We start from the raw sequence: 19,663 nt of genomic DNA on the forward strand, positions 1-19,663 counted from the left end.
TGTTGTTTTCTTTTGCAATCCCCGACGATTGTTGTGGGTAGCTGTCTCTTCTCGAAAAGAGATACATTTTTTCTTAACTGTCTATTGGCAGGAATTTTTTAAAGCCCTCGAGGGTACGATGCTATTACAGATCGAAACGGGCAGGTGTGGTAAGCATGTACGCAGTGTTGCAGAGTTGCCTTTCTGGAGTTGGAATGATTCCAGAATTATTCCGCACTTTCGCGACCCCGGAATGGAATGGGAATGGAATGGCGGCAGCGCTGATGGGAGTGGAATGGGAATGGAATTATGTGACTTTGGCCCGTAATGGAGTGGGAATGGAATGGGGCTCGGTTCTTATACGAGCTTTCTTGGTTTTCATCTAGGGCCTACGGGCTGATGGCGCAACTCGCTATTGCGCGGTAAGTGGCTCTTGAAACAGCATCATTACACTGGAGGTGACTGACGGACTTATTGTCGCACTCGCTCATGCTCCTTGGAGGATGAAAATGGCGCGCCCTCAATGGAGCAACCAAACGGTAGACAGACAAGGTGTCGCCACGGTGCCTGGAACACGTCTCCGACTGGTGTGTTTACCGGGTTCAAAAAAGTGGTCCCTCGATTTCCGCCTGATGACGTCATACAAGTGTCATGCTGTCGCCGGTCGCGAACCTGGTGGCGTCCCCATGGCTGTGGTGTATGTGGCAGGCGCCTGTTCTGCTGCAGGTCGCTCTCCATTGTTACAGTCCATGGAAGCTAAAGCAGCCGGAAGCTGGGACGCCTGGGACGCCGTGACGACTGCGACACTCCCGTTCCCCTGTGGTTTTCGCCAGTGTTTCTACGACCAACCGCCAGGATCGCGACGTGCAACAGCATGACACTCCGGCTTCTGTGACGTCATTTGTTGCCGCTTTGGGACCACTTTTGATGTATGGGCGTCACAGGACGCTAAACACACCAGTCGGAGACGCGCTCCACGCACCATAGTGTCGCTCCCAGCGCCGCGAAACGCTACAATTCGGCTATTGTAATCAAGCGAAATTAGCATGCAGCTTGTAAACAAGGTGTCGAACCGAACACTAGCCGAACACCGAAGCAAAACCGTTATTTCTAAATGAATCGGAACAGAACTCTAACCGAAATTTAACAATGGATATTCAACCCGAACCGGAACAGAACCGTAATCTCATGCGGCGGTTACCAGTTCATTAAAAACGGTTCGGCGTCATAAAATATAAGCAGTACCTTCCTGCAATTGGCGGCGCGAAGTGACTGAAATATTCTAGACATCGACGTCGTTGTCTCATTTTCAACTAAACAAACGGCTGCGACGTCATGGAAACAGCTCAGTAATAGTGAAACAAAAAAGTGTATTTCTTCACGTCAATGTGCAGCGCGAATTAGCGCCGGCCAGTCGGCGTGGAGGCGTACACTTCTATACTTTGTTTCAGTTTAGGATGGACCGCAAAGAACGAGCTGTTGGAACCAATTTGTAGCTCGGAGGGCGTCATACACCTTAGAAGTTGGGTGGAGCGACCCTGGGAGTGCGAAGGCACTACACAAGCTACGAACTACGGACTGGCTCGTGTAGCTCGTAGCTTCCATCGCGGCACATCGTAAAGTAAATCGGAGGATATCTGACTGTGCCAAAAGGGTAAAGTGCTATTCTTTGTGTGTGTTTGTGTGCGTGTTTCTTTGCTTTTCTTGCTGCTAAGCAATATTCCTTAAAAGCCACATGCAAAGGAAAAAGCTTTTTTTAAATTTTTCTTAAACATGCTAGGTGGAAAAAGAGTGTCATAAAACCTATTTACAACGAAGCACCGCTGCCGCACGCTGAGCGTGGTGCGCTGTCGGCTGAACGCGTTTCTTCCCGCCGCCATCACAGCAGCAGAAAGAGAATAAATGTGAACAATCCAGCGCGCCGCCGCCGTCAATTTTTGACTGGCGCACAGGTCTATCACGTGGTGCCTTGCGCTCTTTCAGGAGCTTCTTTTGGCCTCGAAAAGTTACGTATACACCTTCGGTCTTTCGTTGCACTTCAAAAGAAGATTAATAAGTAACTTTTAGAGAGAATGGGAAGCTTCCGAAAGTGCGCAAGCACGACGTGATAAATAAGGCCCAGTCACGTGATAAATAAGGGCCACTTTTCCGAGGGCGCCTGCGGGCGCCAACTACAAATTCGTTTGGTGGTAAATAAAGCTCTAAAAATGTTACTTGTTTGTTGTAAATTTGTTTCATTACTTCCTTTTCCCATCCAGGCTGTTAAAAAAATCCCTTCCCATGTGCCGGAAGGAGAAAGGAAACATAAACATCAAAGTAAGCACAAAAAGTTGACGGCTGTCGGCGCGTTTGTTACCCACCCTGGTGGTGAAATCTGGAGGCTACAAGAGGCGAAGCCGCGACGAGCAAGACACTGCAGCGTCGGTCACCGGGACGCCACTCACCCAAGACTACGTTGCTTAAAGCAAATATTCTTATGTGTGCGTTTTCTAGAAGCACCAAGTCGCCTTTTTTTATGTCTTTTTTTGTTTTGACTGTCTTTCGACGGGCCCTCGCTGTCTTCTCCCCTTCAACTCAGCCGTTCGAGAAAGTCATTCGGGCGTGCGGTGTGGGTGTATTCGGCCTGTTTTTTGGGTTTTTGTGGGTAGGATGCGAGTACGGTGCGTGCTACCGTCACGGTGTCACTGTGCGTGCTGTCTGATTGACTTCACGTGTGAGTACTGTACTTTGGTACTGTTTCCAAACGCCTGTTTAACCGCGTATTTTTCATAGAACAGTATTTGCTTTAAAAATTCGAGATCACAATATGAAATGAAGCATATATTTGTTTTGCTCTCCTCGTTTTCGAAGCACGGCTTTTGATGATGTATCATTATTATAAAAGTGACGCCGTGCTAAACTTACGTTTTTTTAACAACAGGGAGCTGTGGATTTTCCTTTCAAGAAGAGCTTTGTACTGGTTCGCGCTTCGTGAAATCGGTAACCAAACCGTTATTTCAAAACCGTCCCTGAACCAGAACTAAACCGGAACAAAATTCAAAGCAAACCAAACCTGAACCGAAGCAAACCAAACCCGAACCGAACCCGAACTAAACCCGGACCCGAACCGAACCCGAACCGAATTCCCAACCGAAACTTGAAACGAACAGGAATAATGACCGGCTCGACTCACTGCTTTTAACCCTGCCGAACGTCTATGGTTTTTCCGTGGCACACATATAAGAAAACAACAACAACATAGATTGAATATACAACAAAGGTAAAAGTTTATATATTGAAGGCAGGTTGCATAATATGGTGGTACAGTCCCTTGTGCTGGCGAAGTATACCGATTGCACTTTATCCGTGGTTTTCCGTTCGTGCCGCAATGCGTGGAGGTTGGAGGCAAGTATAGGCGGCGTCGCTTCTAACAGAGCACTAAAGGTGCGGTTGCGAGGTATTCGAAGCAGAGAGAAAGATAGCACCTTCTTGCTCGACGCACAAACTAGACATTTTTAAGGCCTTATTAAACAAACAAGACGCTAACCACGTATCCGTGGAGGGTATGCAGGTACACGGTCCGTTTGCGAAGGAAATAGGTAGTCTTAATTTTTGGCGTCTGTTGGGACTCGCAAGTCTTTTATGCTTGATCGCGCGATCAATGTCTGCAGTGACAAGAGGTTGCCACAAATTACTTTGTGCGACCACCCTTCGGCTTAGCACGACGAGTGCCTTGAAGATGCTCTTGCACACTTTTACAGTAATCTCCGCGTTTGATAACGTTAGCAGCTTTATGCAGCTTTTTCCAGTAACACAACGTGGCAGTGAGTGACCATTTTTTCACCTTTACATATTAGAGAAATGGAAGGCTGAAATTCAGCGATTCCAGGAGCTGGAATGGGCCCAGTTTCGCCATTTTGAGGAGTTAAAAGGAACGGAATTGTCGGGAACTAATTCTCCGGAATGGAGTTGGAATGGAATGGTGGTGCCCGTCTTCGTAACAGTGGTAGGTAGGCAGGAATTTTTACTAGCGTGCCTGCCAACAACCGAGTGGCTTGGACAGCACTGCACTGTCTTGTGAAATACAAGTACAAAAAATTAGAGCAGTAGAAACTAAATATTGAAGTCACAAAAAGATGTCTACGCGAATAAACAAAATATCGGAACACTGTTGCAGGCGGGTCAAGGGGCGAATGGCCCTCACATCGTGATAAAAGTCCGGAAGTCCGCACCGATGGTACAAGAAAGTTGAGCGCCGTCAACAACACCACGCAGTCAACTTAGCCCCGAACAATTTGACGCAGGAAACCGGAACCCTGTGTTCTGCCGCTGGAGCTTTCAATTCACGTGGTCCAAGCGTGTGCGCGGTACTGCAATGCTATTCGTTCACTGAAACGTGCGGACACCCGAGCAGTGCACCACGTGGTTTGTAAGTGTCTTGTAACTAGAACCGGCAGCACGTAGCGGGTTTGCTTGAAGTCCATTGTTGAATAAGACGAAGTAAAGCCAACAGTTTATTGTTGGTATTTTTATTTTTATTTTTTTGCTGGGGTGAGCTTGATGCGCAGTGATGGGGGCGCATTAACACTTTGTCTCTCACTTGTGACCATCCCAAAAATCGCCAGCTACTAACCGCCATGTTTGTCTACTGGACTCAGGAATGAGTTGCGAACACACGCGCTAGCTCTGTGTAAAAAAATAAATTTCACGCACCGCACATCCGTCTACAGGTCGTTGGCTGTGAACTTGTTTACTTAGAAATAATACCTCAGTAAACAAGTTAACAGCCACCTGTAGGCACACGCGCCTACGGGTTAGTGGCTGTGAGCGTGTTTACTGAGGAATAAGCGCTGAAAGATCACACATGTGCCGTTATTTCCTATTGTACAAATAACCTAAATGTTAAAGAAGTTGTTCGCACAAGGCTTGTCAAAGCTTGCGAGTACAAGTATGTTTAGCTCAAGTACGCATGAGCTGAAGTAAAAATGTCGTGTTCAGATTCGACCGAGTGATAAGAAAACACCGATTTATGCCACCATGATCTAACGATATCACCGCTTAATAAGGCGCCAGGAACATTAAAATAAATGCACATAGTGTCTTTCACGAGAAGGGTAGAATATGCAGAACACTAGATACTCTTCGTTTTTGATGAGAAAAAAAAAAACAAGAATTAATTTCTGCCTCGGCAATGTAAAACTCGAAAATCAGATGTCATCTTACCGTGCGTCGGCTTCTTTGCTGTCTGAACAAAGATATCCTATGTTTTTTGTTCTTTTTTTTAGATTATTGTAAATCACGTTGACTTTGAGAGCGCAGTTTTTTTTCTTTTTTTTTTATAGTTCTCCTTTAAATTCTTTGCCAGGGTATATCGCCAAATTAAAATACCTCAAGAGCTCTGCTCCAATTTCGCATGACAGAAAAGAGTAAAAAATTTCCATTTTTTCTTCTAAATTTTCACTACCAGGTGCGCGCAATTAATTTCAGGCCAGTATTTTCGTCCTAGGCAAACTTTTTTTCTATTTGTATCGCAAAAAAATATTTTTATGTATTTAAATGTAGTTCAGCTGCGTTTTCGATACGTTAATTTGTATGAATGTATTTTAGTATGAATGCTAGCTGCATTTCTCATTCACCTCAATATTTATACTCCCCAAAACGTGTGAGGGTATTTCTGGCGAACTCTATGGATTATTGTTATATTTTTATTATTCAAATTAACTTTCGGACACACGTGTCAACAACTTGCTTACTTATAAAAACAAACAAGTTTGTTGTGACTCAAAGGAGCACCAGACAGTTCCAGCCTTGGTCAGTGTGCAGCAACGGCGTCGAGGTGGTTTGGGAAAAATGTATCAAAAGAGGTTTAGTTGTGTAGTCGAGGCTGCCCTACTTACGAGTTTAACTTCCGCTGATTTGCGCGTGAACAGGGCAATGTTCAACGTAACACTGAATTCCTCCTTTTTTATTTATATGCTTGTGTCAATACTACCATGCTTGAGAACGTCTTCTTTTGGCAACGAAGTCAAATATATGGGTGAAAATTCGTTCGTACTCATTGAGCGCCCATCAAAACTGTGCACTCGTGATTTTTATTTCCTTTGAAGTGTCAGAAAAAAGTTTCCTCAAGTACGGTGTGATGGAAAGTGCCTATTTTTGACACTAACTTAATCGACCAAATTTGATGCGCGCTAATACCTCTATAATATAAAACGGGAAGATATGCCGAATTCGTGCCCGGGGTAAAGCCGTGTACAGCGTGCTTTTGTTAATTATAACGCACGAATCGTGACCCGAAATGGCAATCACCGCAGTATAAAAACGAAACTCGGAGTGGAGCACACAAACAGTGGTGCTTCTCTGCCAGATTAAGCAAGCAGACGTGGAAGCATCTTATTCTGCTGCTGCTCCCTCGTTAAAGCGCTCGCTATACTGCTCTTTAAAAATGCCTGAGCTCTTATTCTGCAGAAAGCACGTGTTGCACCGACCGCTGCGTTTTAGTGTCTGCGTCCCGCGAACAACGGGGCGCAAAAAAGATTCTTTGTTTGAAAACAGGGTCTGCTGCAAACCCATTGAAGCTATGCGTCCTGTGCATTTCCCTTGGGCAAACTGAATTAGCGAACCAAACTGTGTTTGAACCTCGCTGATGCATTGGGCGCGCTGTAGATCTCAGTGATTGATCAAGCGCGGGTTAGCGAGAGCAGTTTTAAGGCCGGTTCCCACATGCACTGGAGAGCTGATACAGCGCTTTTCATGCGTCGTCAGATACTTATCATCTGCCATGAGCAACAGTTTTGACGCTGCGATACAAATACTGTGAACGCTCCCATGAGCACGCGCTCATCGCGAAGTCAGCGCTTTGATTATAGCGCTCCGATGTTTTTGTGAACGGGCCTTTAGTGTGCTGAAAGCATCCATAGACGCGTTGCGGCAGCTGTGCATGGGCGCCACCTATTAGACCTTCTGTTTTAATACGAAAGCGTGAATTGGGGAGGGGGGGGGGGGGGGGGGTCTCGTGAAGCGAGCCGCGAAAACGGCACCTTAAATCCTTTCTCCGAGTGAAGGCATCTCCCAGCTATGAAACCACGCGAAAAGGTAGCCAACGGCTCCAAAATTCCCCGATCCCAGAACAGCGCAGTAAAGCTGATTATTTTCAGCTTCGGTCCCATTGGCTGGCGCGCGTCGAGGAAGCTCCCATTGGCCGTTGCGCGTCGGCTTCAACGACCGCTCCTCCCATGGCGCCCCCTGTCCGTCACCGCGCCGTTAACACGGAGCGTCCAAGGTCAGCGCGCCCAGGAGAGCGCGCGCGCTGACCGGCGACAAAAAGTACGCAGGAGACCAAATAAGGGAGTACACGACCGGCTTTGCATGATTGCGCATTCACAACTCATAAGAACTGCTTAGGTATACCCCGATCTTTTTCTAACTTTCTCTTATTCCGTTCACTTCACTTGATGTTTACCACTGGCCGCCTCGGTGGCTCCCAGGCGAGAGCGCCGGCCTACGGATCCCCAGGTGGCGGGTTCGAATCCCTACCGAGGTGCCCGCAATATGACGGAGGCTTATTGCGGAGAAGGCGCCGTGTAACCAAGCTTTCGGTTGCACGTCAAAAGAGACCCAGGTGGTCCAAATTAATCCTCAGTCCTCCGCTAAGGCGTGCCAGATGCCCGTCGTAGGTTTGGCACGTAAAACCCCCAAATTTGACTTTGATCATTACCACAGCAGGGCGGGTTATTGTCATATGAAATTCTACGGTGTCTATCTCCCCAGCACAGGCCTTTGTGGAGGGTCGTCATCGCCCGATTCAAGTGGCTCCGTACCTCGGTAAGAGAAGAGAAGATCAGCAATGACGGCCGTAATCTCCGATCGTGTGCAAACAAACTTCAGCGTCGTCAACAACACCACGCAGTCAACTGGGCCCCGAACACTTGGGCGCATGAAACCAGGACCCCGTGTTCTGCAGCTCAAGCTTTCGCTTCACGTGCTCCGAGCTTAATCGATTAAATTTGATGCTCGCTGATACCTTTATTACTCGTGCCCGTTTTGATCTGGATGAGCGTCGTACCGGCGCGCGGTCATGTATAACAGCTGCGTGACGCACGTTAAAGACCCAGGCAAGCAGCCTATCGTACGGCACTGGCTAAATCTTTCATATGCAGTGCAAACCAGTATCGTCACATCTCAAGGACACACCGATCTTACACTGTAAAAACGCAACCGTCAAATATGATTTTATTATCTTCGCTTTGCTGAAATGCTCGTCGTCTCTACACAGATTGTGACTGGATCTGAGGACCTGTAGCTTTTGCCACAGTTCAACGTAGAATGACACAAAGTATGTGTTTGTTTGTCTTAAAGGCAGCGATTCCTCAAAACTTGTAACGAGATACAGAATTGTTTTGAGAAGCGAGGATCACACTCAAAAGCGTACTTAAATGTGAGACATACAAAAACAAGTTATTTGTTTAGAACTATGGGGATACATTTGTATGGCGATAACGGCTGAATTCTTATGATGCATTGTGCCCGAAAAAAAAATTTTCCTTCAGTTGGAGAACTAACGTTTTTAGAATTAAAAAAAAAAGGAAACAGACATAAGGTTGGCCATTCCCATTCTTCTTAGTTGTTCAGCGGGTGCGTGCGTAGCAAATTGATTTAGGTGAACGTAGCAAGGTGAAACTTTGAGACATACTCCTTGACAAATCCAAGTACACCTCCTTTAATTTTAGCTTTCAGTTTCGGCTAAGACTTCACGGCATACCAAGAAGCTAGAAATTCATTTCCAAATTTGCCTTGGCCAGATATTACCACCATTTCCCCATTAACGTTATATTGCAATATCTATGTATAACTATGTGGTCAGCGTGTCTTTTCCCGTGTTAACATGCCTCATCACACCCGAATACGTTCGCGCCCGGCAGAACGCCATGCATCCGGCAGCCCTCCGAGTATAGCTTTGTGGGTTCGTGTGGTATTCGAAGAAATGCGTATTACGAAGGCTTGCACACATACGTTATGAATTGTACAGAAATTCGTGTTGACTCCATCTCACTTTTAAACACATTTAACCGAGTCAAGAAAGCGGATGTTGGAGCAATGACCGGCACAATGAGTTGGCCCTGCAGCGACCTATACAACGATTCGTTAACGATGAAAAAGGCGACCAGAGGCGGCCATGACGCACGCTGAATGCGTAGTAAGCAAGAAAGTTGACCTTTAATGAGTTCTATAAATTTGCAGGCTAATAAATCGCCGATGCCTTAAGCCTGTTTCAAAGAAGCAAAGTCATTATTGTTTAGAATGGCGCGAGGATCGATTCCCGTTCTGATAGTCCTATATTGTGCAATATATCATAGCCAGATCTGCAATGCCGGTAAGTGTGCTTTTGTACTTTAGTAAAATGTTTCCACCTGTGTAATGTTTTTTCGCTGTGCACAACCAACCATACCCCCTGAATATATAGTTAATTTTAATTATTTTTTTTATAAACACACTTCTGGATAATGCTCGACCTTTGAAATCAAGTAACAGCAGCGCCCATGCTGTATAGTTTTAAAATAAAAATATGTATCTGAAGGTCATCATATTGTTTCCGTAGTGACTCTAATCGAATTTACGTAAGGAATATGCAGTGACTGAAGAAATAAGAAAAAGGTCAGGAGAAGAGTGCTTTCTATGACTGCAAAAATGTTTGGCGCTTTCGAACGTTATAAGTTCACGGTATACTGCAACTAAACATTATGCATAGTAACCCAGCGCTGCAAAGACATCAATTTAAATTATTGTAATTTATTGGATGTGAAACATGCAATCGGATTAAATTTTCGCGATTACTTTAAATATTTCGAAGCGCATATTGTCTGTCCGGAATGAAGTGCATTCACGATTGTCTGCTTAAGTGGCGAAAGTACCCGATTCATACATCGCCTTTCTGAAAGTTTCCTCGTTTTCCTACTACGAAAAAAAGGTCACATTATTCGGAAGATAGAATCAAGTTCAACTTGTAACGCAATATGTTTGAGAATTGCGAAGATATAAACTGTACAAAATCTTACCCAGCGCTTTTTCTACACTCCTAGGGATTCTCAAAAACAGAAACATTTTCCCGACGCTTATCGAAGAAAGGAGTTCGGCGGGCGAGCTCACCTTAAGAATTAACCAGGACCTCGTGCTTAATCTACGAAGAACGTCTGTGTTTTCGGACACAATTCAGTTGTCGTCGTTTGATGGGGATACTATGCTCACACGCAACGTAAGTGACGTGTACTTATTTCTTGGCAGCTACATATATATTGTTTTGTAATTAATGATCACAGACAAACATTTTTGTTAAAAAAAGGGATACTGATATACAGTCGAGCCCACTTATAACGGCCCCACTTAAAACGAACGTTCGGTTAATACGAACAATTTCTCATCCCCAAACATATTTCGCAAGAATCCTGCACAAAACGGCCCACTTTTAACGGCCATTTCTGTGCGCAATTCTCGGATAGAACGAACGAAACGGCGCTGACGGCGCCGCGACCTTGGCTGCCGGCGGAGATAAGGCAGGGGAGAGGAGGCGCAAAACGCGGAGGAGCACCGGCAGCGCAACACCCCGACAGCGTCGGGTTCTTGGGGAGGGGGATGGGGAGGGAAGAGGGAACGAAAGGGGAAAGCAAGACAATCAGGCCTCCCAGCCCAACGCTTTGCACGCGTTCTGCTCGAAGCGTTAAGGCCGTGTGCAAAGCCCCCTTTTTTTTTTTTTGCATTTTTTTTTATTTTTTATTTTGAGTGTTGGGGTTTCGCGGTCTTTTGTCTTTCGTTCCGTCTGAAGCGTGTTGCCTCTCGTCGTTTGGTTTCGGCATTTCGGCTCGACCTCCGCGCAATCGTTCAGTCTACGGTCACTCGCCGAGTCATCGATCGTTATGTCGGACATTGCTTCAACTGCGAAGAAACGCAAGGCGATCGACATGGGCACGAAATCTGCAATCCTTCAGGAGCTGAGCGCAGGGGCGAAAAACGGCGAACTGTGCAAGAAATATGGCTTATCGAAGTCCACCATTTCGACGATCGCCAAGGAAAAGGAGAAGATCATGGCAGCAATGAGCATGAATGGTGACTGCAGTGCTCGAAAACGGCTGCGGCACGCCGCGTACAAAGACGTCGAAGACGCTCTCTTCAAGTGGTTTCTCGACGCAAGAACTATGAACGTCCCCATCAGCGGACCCCTGCTGCTTGGGAAAGCCAGGGACTTCGCGTTTCTCCTGAATTTCACAGAGTTCAGCCCTGGAAACGGATGGCTCCATCGCTTCAAGGAGCGCCACGGGATTGTTTACAAGTCCATCGTCGGGGAAGGGGCATCCGTGGACATAGAGAGAGCGGAGCAGTGGCTTGCTGACAACCTGGACGAGATCTACAGCTACAGTGAGCGAGATGTCTACAACGCGGATGAAACTGCGTTGTTTTACCAGATGAGGCCTGTGCGTACGCACGCGTTAAAGGGCGACAAATGCGTCGGTGGGAAGCACAGCAAGGTGCGGATAACTGTGCTCCTGTGCTGTAATGTAGACGGCAGCGACAGGCGCTTGCCGTTTGTGATTGGAACGGCGAAGAAACCGCGCTGTTTCACCAACCCCCTGCCCGTACGGTACCGAGACAGTGCCAAGGCTTGGATGACTCGGCAACTCTTTGCCGAATGGCTCACGGAGCTTGACAATGCCATGGTCAAGCAAAAACGAAAGATCCTGTTGATCCTGGATAATTGCTCAGCTCATCATGTGAACCCACAGCTGAATGCTGTGACTTTGATGTTCCTCCCTCCGAACGCCACTGCCAAGCTCCAACCCCTCGACATGGGGATCATCAGAAATTTCAAAGTGTGCTACCGCCGCCGCGTCATCGAAAGGCTGCTCATCGCAATCGGCCGACCAAGTGCGCGAGGGCCTCAGCTGACAATTTCTCTCATGAACGCAGTGGAAATGCTGAAAGCCTCCTGGATGGAAGTCAGGTCTGGCAGCATCAAGAACTGCTTTCGAAAAGCTGGGATTTCGTTTTCTCCTGCGGAGCAATCTCCTGCGGAAGCAAGCCAAGACGATGCGCAAAGCATCGACTCGACCCTGTGGACCCAAGCCGTTGCTGCTAGTCTGACAGAGGAAGGGCAGACGTGGGACGACTTCGTTGACGCCGACGAAGATGTCATCGTCTCGGAGTGCGCCTCCGATGAAGCTATCGTGCGGGAGGTGCGGCAGGACATCGCGGCGTCCGACGACGAAGAGGACGACGAAGACGACGTCGGCGATGGGGTTGCTCCCTCACCTCCGGTTTCGACAGCGACGGCTTTGGGGCACATAGCTTCGTTGAAGCAGCTGGTGTACGCACGGGGACTGAGCGATGTTCACATCGATCAGCTGAGCAACCTGGAGAGCGCTATAATTGGATCTGCACTGCGGAAGCAAACAGCGATTACGGACTTCCTTGAATAAACGCCATGCACATCGATCGCAGGTGTTGCGCTTTCCAATCCGTGCCGTGCATACTTATTTATCTTGAATTTTAAGGGTAAGTCCATTTATAACGAACTTCTCTTTGAGCGAACGCGTTTCGTGTTGTAGAAGGGTTCGTTGTAAGCGGGCTCGACTGTATCGGTTTGCTATAATACAAATATTGGGTGTCCCAACTCACTAGGCTCAATCTAAAATGGACCGTAAAAATCGACGTCTGCACGCAGCAATTTAAACATTTCGTCAAAAGTGTATTTCACAAGTCGGGTTTTTCTTTTTTGCAAAATTACGAAGCGTAGTTTTCTTTCTGTAAAAAATAGGGCCAAAAAACTTGCCAGGCTCAACCGCAAGCGGCGACGCAAATGACCAAGTTGAGTAGCGGGGCGCGTTTGACAATCGCATAGATAGATGGCGCTACCCCCTTATCGAGACTGCTCGCGACCACCGTGCTTTATTAGAATTAACCTAATCTTTTTGTAAACTACCTGTGGTTAGAAAATTGCGAACAATAAAAGCAAACCTTTAAATTAAAATTGGGGGCTACCATCTACGCTGTAAAGGTGGTTGGTTGCTCAGCGAAGCTGTGGTATCACCTGCAACGATGGCCTACTGCACTACGCGAAATGCCGCCGCCGGTCGTAGCACGCCACCGCTGGTCGCATTGGCGTTTCTTTTCCCTTTGCAGCTCATAATATTCCCGCTGCTCCTCGGGAGTCCTAACTATGCGTGGCCTATTCATCGTGGTGCTGCAGCAACAATGAAATCAGTTGCGATACTACGTTTCATCTTACGTTTAAGCGCAGCGAATGTTACGAGCCACCGGAGCCAATCGGAGGCCACGTGAGTGTCACGTGACCTCAGAGAGGGGGCACAGCGACGCGCGGAAAGCGTATCACAGGCCACGCCCACAGAACGAGGTTGGCCAAGTTAGCTCGTAGCATGCGCTGAGTCCGGATGTAAGGTGAAACAGTTGCCGATTTTTACAGATAGAGTGGAAAATGCTATGCCTCCCGTCATAATCACGCTAGAGGGAATAAGAAATTGCTTAAACTCTTTAAAAGAAGACAAGGCCGTCGGTCCAGACGAGATGTCCCCCAAGGTATTAAGAGCCTGCTCGTGTATAGTTTCACAATACTTTTATGTAATTTTTTGTAAATCTCTTGAAAGCGGATTGCTCCCCAAAGAATGGAAACAAACGTATGTTGTACCAATTCATAAAAATGGTCCAAAATCAATTGTTGACAATTACAGGCCGATTTCCTTGAGCTGTATATCATGTAAGATATTTGAACATATTGTCTATAGTGGTATAATTAAGCACCTAGAAGATAATAACTTTTTTTGCCCTGACCAACACGGTTTTCGTAGAGGTGTCTCCTGAAGTACCCAATTATTTGAGCTCTATCATGATTTAGTTAGTGCGGCTGAAAACAGACTGCAAACGGATGCCATTTTTGTGGATTTCCGCAAAGCGTTCGATTCTGTTTCGCATCAATTGTTATTACACAAAATGAGTGCTTTAAATATCGACCGTAATGTGCTCCGGTGGATAAAAGACTACCTGAGTGGGAGGAAACAGTGCGTCGTCCTGGGGGGTAAAAGATCAGAATACGTAGATGTAACTTCGGGGGTACCTCAAGGGTCAGTGCTGGGACCACTTTTATTTTTAATCTACATTAATGATATAACGTCTTCCATCTCTCCTAATATCAGATTATTCGCGGACGATTGTGTAATTTACAGAACAATAAGGAACGTTAACGATGTCTCTTCTTTGCAAGAGGATTTGAACCGGGTTAGTTTATGGTGCGGGACCTGGGAACTGGGGTTAAACACAAGCAAATGTTTTTATGTCGCTTTTAGTAAAAAGAAACATACTATTGATTCGGCTTATGCTATTGGTCGAGACTCGTTGCGGAAAGTGTCTGAAATTAAAAATCTTGGTGTCATTCTTTCAGAGAACCTTTCGTTCAATCAGCACATAGATTTGATCATGAAAAAGGCTGGCAGGGTTCTTAGCTTAGTCATCCGCCATCTTCGCTCTGCTCCACAAATCTTGAAAGAGACAGCGTATCGCTCACTAGTTAGACCACATCTAGAATATGCGAGTGCCGTATGGGACCCGCACCAAAAATATCTCATAGATAAGATAGAAAGCATTCAAAATCGCGCTGTGAGGTTTATTCAGAATAAGTATTCTCGAGCAGAGAGTGTGACACAAATGAAAGTTTGTATGGGTATCGAGCCTTTAGAAAAAAGACGTACGAAAAATAGATTTAAACTTATTTACGCTATCAACAATGATTTAACTGGAATAGACAAGTCTAATTATCTAGAAATGCCCCAGTATATATCGAGTAGGAGGGACCACGTAAAAAAATACGCGAAATAAAATGTCGAACTAACTATATGATGTTTTCTTTTTTTCCGAGAACTATATCGGAATGGAATGAACTGCCGTCTGATATTGTATCAGCTAACAGTGACTCTTTTATTAGCCTTATTAATGCAATGTAAGTTTCTGTGTTAAGTACATCATTGGTTTTTTCGTAATATTGCTATTGTGTGCTGGTGTGAATCATGTTTATTGATGTTGTTGGAAATTGCTGATGTGTGCTGTTGTGTGACTTTCCAATTTATAATGATATATGTGAATCATGTAACACACTCCTCTGCTGTAATGCTCCGGCGATGCAGAGAATAAATAAATAAATAAATAAATAAACAGGGTATAGGCGGGTTCTTCTTTTATACATGAAAGGCTAGTGACGTCACTCTCCAAGTCGCAAGCTGCCGTCGCCTTGGCAGCAGGCGCCGTTATCAACCATAATGCGGTTTGCACTTCACCCCTATTGAAAATTCCATCAAGCTACGTAATTTGGGACACTGACTGCCAGTCAGCAGCCTTGGTGGAACGTGATGGACCATCAGACGTCATCTGATGGTCCATCAGATGACGTCTGACTGCCACTGCCAAGGGAATTTCATCAACAAGGGCAGCATTTATATAAGAGTAAAGCAATACGCACTCATAAATATCGCCAAACGCCTCGATAAAAGAAAATGATCAAGAAAAAAAAGAAAAAAAAAGAGAAGCTGGACCACCCCAGATCGAACCCGCGACCACTTGCGCGCAAATCGAACATTTTAAACCCTATGCTATGCCTCCTGTTAGGAAATTCGATTTGAGTACTCGTTTTATACGAGATGCTTCGGCTGCAAATGCAGTTAAGCCGTCTGCATGTTATGCAAAGCACTCGTACATCTTTCGCCGTACTTCAGTTCTACTCACCTGCCATGTAGAGTACTTTCGCGTCATAGAACGATCCTTTTGTTCGCGCGTCTCCGGCCCAGTAGACCTGGTACACCTTGTCGTCTTCAACTACACCGCTAAAGTCCCTTACATCGTCGAAACTCACAACAGGCTGGGTCTTTTCGAGTAGAAATTCTACTAAAACATAAGACATTGTAGAATCCGGGCAGCATCAACAGGTTGGAGCAAGCGGGGAAACAAAACGAGTCGAGAGCGATCGTTCATGAAAGCTCGGCGAAGCCTCTATGGGCGAAGCGAAGTCGGCGAAGTGTCGTGTTTGGCGCTTCGGCGGGCTTCTGATCAAGGTTGTCGGTCGGTTGCGTGTCACATCTCTAACGTCAGCGGTTTTATGGGCTCACGTCCCGAAATCATTTTCTCGTGCATGGATTACTTTTCGTATTCATAGATTTGACGAAATAGTGGTGTCCGAACGAACTTTACGTCCTTTGACCGTACGTCTGTCTGCACGTCAAAGCTTTTTGACGTACAGTCAGAACCAGTCGATGTACAATCAGAATCGCCACCAAGACATCCTGATGGCATTTCGCGGCGGCCGACTGCCACCAGGAAACCATCAGAAAGCCGACAAGCGGAGTCTGACTGGAGTTTGACTGTCGGTCAGAGTAACTTGTTGGCCAATCAGACATGCTTGACGTACAGTCAGGCACAGTCAGCGTTCCACTAGAAAACATTGACTGCCAAACAGGGTTACATTGATGGATTTTTCCTTCGGGACACGAGAGCTTCGAATGACGCCAACCCCTTCCGAAACAACTGCAAACCTAATCTTTACTGGGACGCGTGGGAAGGTGTTCCTATTGGTCACACACGCCTTATCGTGCATCATGTGGTTTTGATGCTTGCATTGTGGTTTTCTTTATTGAAACGGATACTGAGCTGTAGGCTGTATGCCTGGTTTCAAAAGAGATATGCTCTTTTGCCTTCAATTGTTCGCCATGCGTTTTTTGCTTACAACGACGACACGAAACTTTCCTTGGCTGGTAGAGGTTTACAGCTTCGCTGTAAAAGCGTTTGTACGACGACGACGCTTTTGCTGCCAACGGATTTCGTCTGCCTGTCGTCTGCTTTCTCTCACCGGTCGGCTACACCTTCCGATGCTGCTCCCAACGCCATCTATCAATACGCGCACCAAACGCGTCCCGCGACTCGACTTGGCCGTCTGCGTCGCCGCCCGCCGCTGATCCTGGCAAGTTTTTTGGCAGCATTTTTTTACAAGAAGGGAGCAACACTTTGTAATTTTACAAGAAAAGCCGACATAGTGAAATATACCCTTGACGAAAAGTTTAGATTGCTGCGTGAAGGCGTCGATTTTTTCGGTCTATTTTAGATCGAGCCTGCTGACTATATTTTTTCTAATATAAAATATTAGAAAAAAACCTAAAACAATAATGCTCGCAGTTAAACTAATGTTGAGAAATCAAAATACGGCGCACATTTATAATTTTTACTGTCTTTTTATTGTGTTTTCATGCTTGAAGCACTGTTATTATAAAGCATTTAACGTCTCAACATATTTACGAACCAACGCACAGGTAGACAGTTACTCAAACTCCAAACACATATAAGCAGGATATAAACATATAATATGTTTATATTTATATAGATAAGCATATATAAACATATAATAGGATATAAACAGCATATAAGAAAAGCAATGAAGTAATTAAGTGCTTTTCCTCGAGCTTCATTATGGTACATAATATTTACATTGCAGCTACATTAAAGGATTTTGCACCGAAACCTTTTTGCTGTTTTATGATGATTTTATGTGACTTGCAGGTACCATCAGAATTAATTGAGAAGAACTTGTATCACGACACGGAACGTGGAGCCGCCGTTATGGTATCCGACACCGACGGACTTCGTGTGGTATGGGAACAGCATTTATCCTAAAATAAAATCAACACCTGAAATTTTAAAACTAGGCATTTGATGTTGATTTTCTTTCCTGTACTAAGTTTTTGAAGTGGCACCTCTTAATGTAGCGATACCGGGTGTTTTAGCGAACATTTCCGAAAGTTCCTACAACTTTGTGAACCACGCGCGCAGCAGTCAGCAGTCACACCCATAATGCACCGCGCGGTTACGTTGACGGCGACGGGTTACGCCAACGTGTTACGGTTACGCCGACGTGTTACGGTTAAGGCCCATACGCACATTCGCGTTTGAGCGCGGTGCGTTCCGTAGCGGCAAGCGGACGCGTTGCGTTGCGAAGACCGCTTGCGCCAAACTTGTACGCACAGTTGCGTTGACACGCAGTCAACCGCAGTCAAGAGCCAATAAGAACGCGTTATCGTCACTAGTGGCTCACCAATAGTAAGCGAAATCCAAGGCAACATGGCGGCGCACGGCGACAGCGTCGAAGCGTTCGATCTTGGGACAATCTCGCCGGCTTCCCCGACGTTTTGTAAAGCTTGAACCGTCGCAGCCTTGGAAAATAGACCGTTCCATTAGGGTTATAGCAGAGAGGGTAAAAGAGAAAAAAATGCGCTCCCCCTCTCACCCCGGATGACGTCCGCCCCGCCGAGTGGGCTGTAGGTAGCGTCCGGCTGGCGTGCAAACTCTGTTTAATATCGCGTCATTTTGGAACTTTCAAGCGCAGATGTGCAGATTTTGATATGCCAGTTATCGTGTAATATTATGCTAGATAAAAAGACTCACGGGGTCCAATTGCGCTGTTACCTGCGTGCAAATAAAACAAAAGTGATTGGGAAAACTGTGTCTGATTGGCCGGTCTCTTTGGCGAAAAGTAAATCCGGTGGCTGTACCTTTTTTTACTATACACAAGTTCGTACTGGTGTAGGCCTTTAGCGACCGTGAGTGGAAGTCTGAAATAATAAATAAAACGTGCTCTCCTGCCACAATACAAGCAGTAGTTAAGGGTAGTACTGCCGGCTGACTCAACTGCTATTTAAGTAACGGAAAAAAGATATGCTAGTTGATCATTTAGCAAAATAGAACAACAGAGAGCTATAGGCTGATTTTGGAGTAGCCACAACTATCCTAAGAACGCGAACCACTTCACAACGGCAGCCACGAGCGAGAGTTCGATGTTCGTTAGAGACCGCCGATACAGCCCAAAGATGGAGAACGGCAACCTCCCGGTTTGTCGTCTGCTAGCGGAGTCGGGCGCGTGCTCTCTCTCTCGTGTGCTCCGCCGAACCCGCTGAACTTCCCGGATGTGTGGAGAGGGCGCTGCGGTCGCACAAAATGGTGCCGCCCAGAGAGCGCTAAATGGAATGGTCTATACAGTCCCCACCGCTCCCCAAAACGAAAAAGCAAGCACTGCGACCGGCGAACCGGATACGTCTCGCAGTCGCCGAGTCGGCCGGGTGGGGCGAGCGAACACGTCACCCCCTCTCCTCTTTCGGCTTCTGATTGGTCGAACGCACCCGAACGCACCGCAACGCTTCGGAAAGTTAAACGAGTCTCTACTCGCTTGCGTCGCGCTACCGAGCGTTGCGGGGAGGCGCGCGTCGCTCCGCAAGCGACTTCGCCTGGCCGCAAGGACTCCGCAACGCACTCAAACGCGTTCAAACGCGAATGTGGGTATGGGCCTTTACGCCGACGTGTTACGGTTACGCCGACGGCGATGGCGACGCCGACGCGTCACGTCGACGCGTTACGCCGACGTGTTATGGCTACACCGACGCGTCACGCCGATGCGTTATGGTTACGCCGACGGCGACGGCGACGCCGCTCAAGCCGGAAACTGGCGGCTAAGAGCTGCGCTCTAAAAAAGAAACCGGTTCAGGACAATTTATGCCGCCACTTCGCAGACGATGCACGCGTAGAGGGTAGCGCTGCCGGCACATGGCGTACGCCACGTCGAGGAAGCGCCGGCCGATTCAGGTGGATAGCAGACGATCTCATAAAATAACACTAA

The 19,663-nt window shown here is 46.6% G+C and overlaps 2 protein-coding genes across 2 annotated transcripts in view; both read left to right on the plus strand.

Annotated features, from left to right (window-relative positions):
* Nucleotides 1–9,255: 9,255 nt before the first annotated feature.
* Nucleotides 9,256–19,663, plus strand: part of LOC115311462 (zinc metalloproteinase/disintegrin-like) — a 49,746-nt gene continuing 39,338 nt past the window's right edge. Inside the window, exons 1-3 of the mRNA XM_029970128.2 lie at nucleotides 9,256–9,331; nucleotides 10,038–10,210; nucleotides 17,557–17,646. Of these exons, the coding sequence (XP_029825988.2) occupies nucleotides 9,259–9,331; nucleotides 10,038–10,210; nucleotides 17,557–17,646 (336 nt within the window). The 5' untranslated portion in view covers nucleotides 9,256–9,258. The remainder of the gene's footprint in view (nucleotides 9,332–10,037; nucleotides 10,211–17,556; nucleotides 17,647–19,663) is intronic.
* LOC121837698 (tigger transposable element-derived protein 6-like) lies at nucleotides 10,635–12,578 on the plus strand. The gene has a single exon (XM_042293452.1). The coding sequence runs from the start codon at nucleotides 10,869–10,871 to the stop codon at nucleotides 12,423–12,425; it is 1,557 nt and encodes a 518-aa protein (XP_042149386.1). The 5' UTR covers nucleotides 10,635–10,868; the 3' UTR covers nucleotides 12,426–12,578.

Source organism: Ixodes scapularis, unplaced genomic scaffold (genome assembly GCF_016920785.2).
Source record: "Ixodes scapularis isolate PalLabHiFi unplaced genomic scaffold, ASM1692078v2 PGA_scaffold4__175_contigs__length_147842914, whole genome shotgun sequence".
Taxonomy (NCBI): Eukaryota; Metazoa; Arthropoda; class Arachnida; order Ixodida; family Ixodidae; genus Ixodes; species Ixodes scapularis.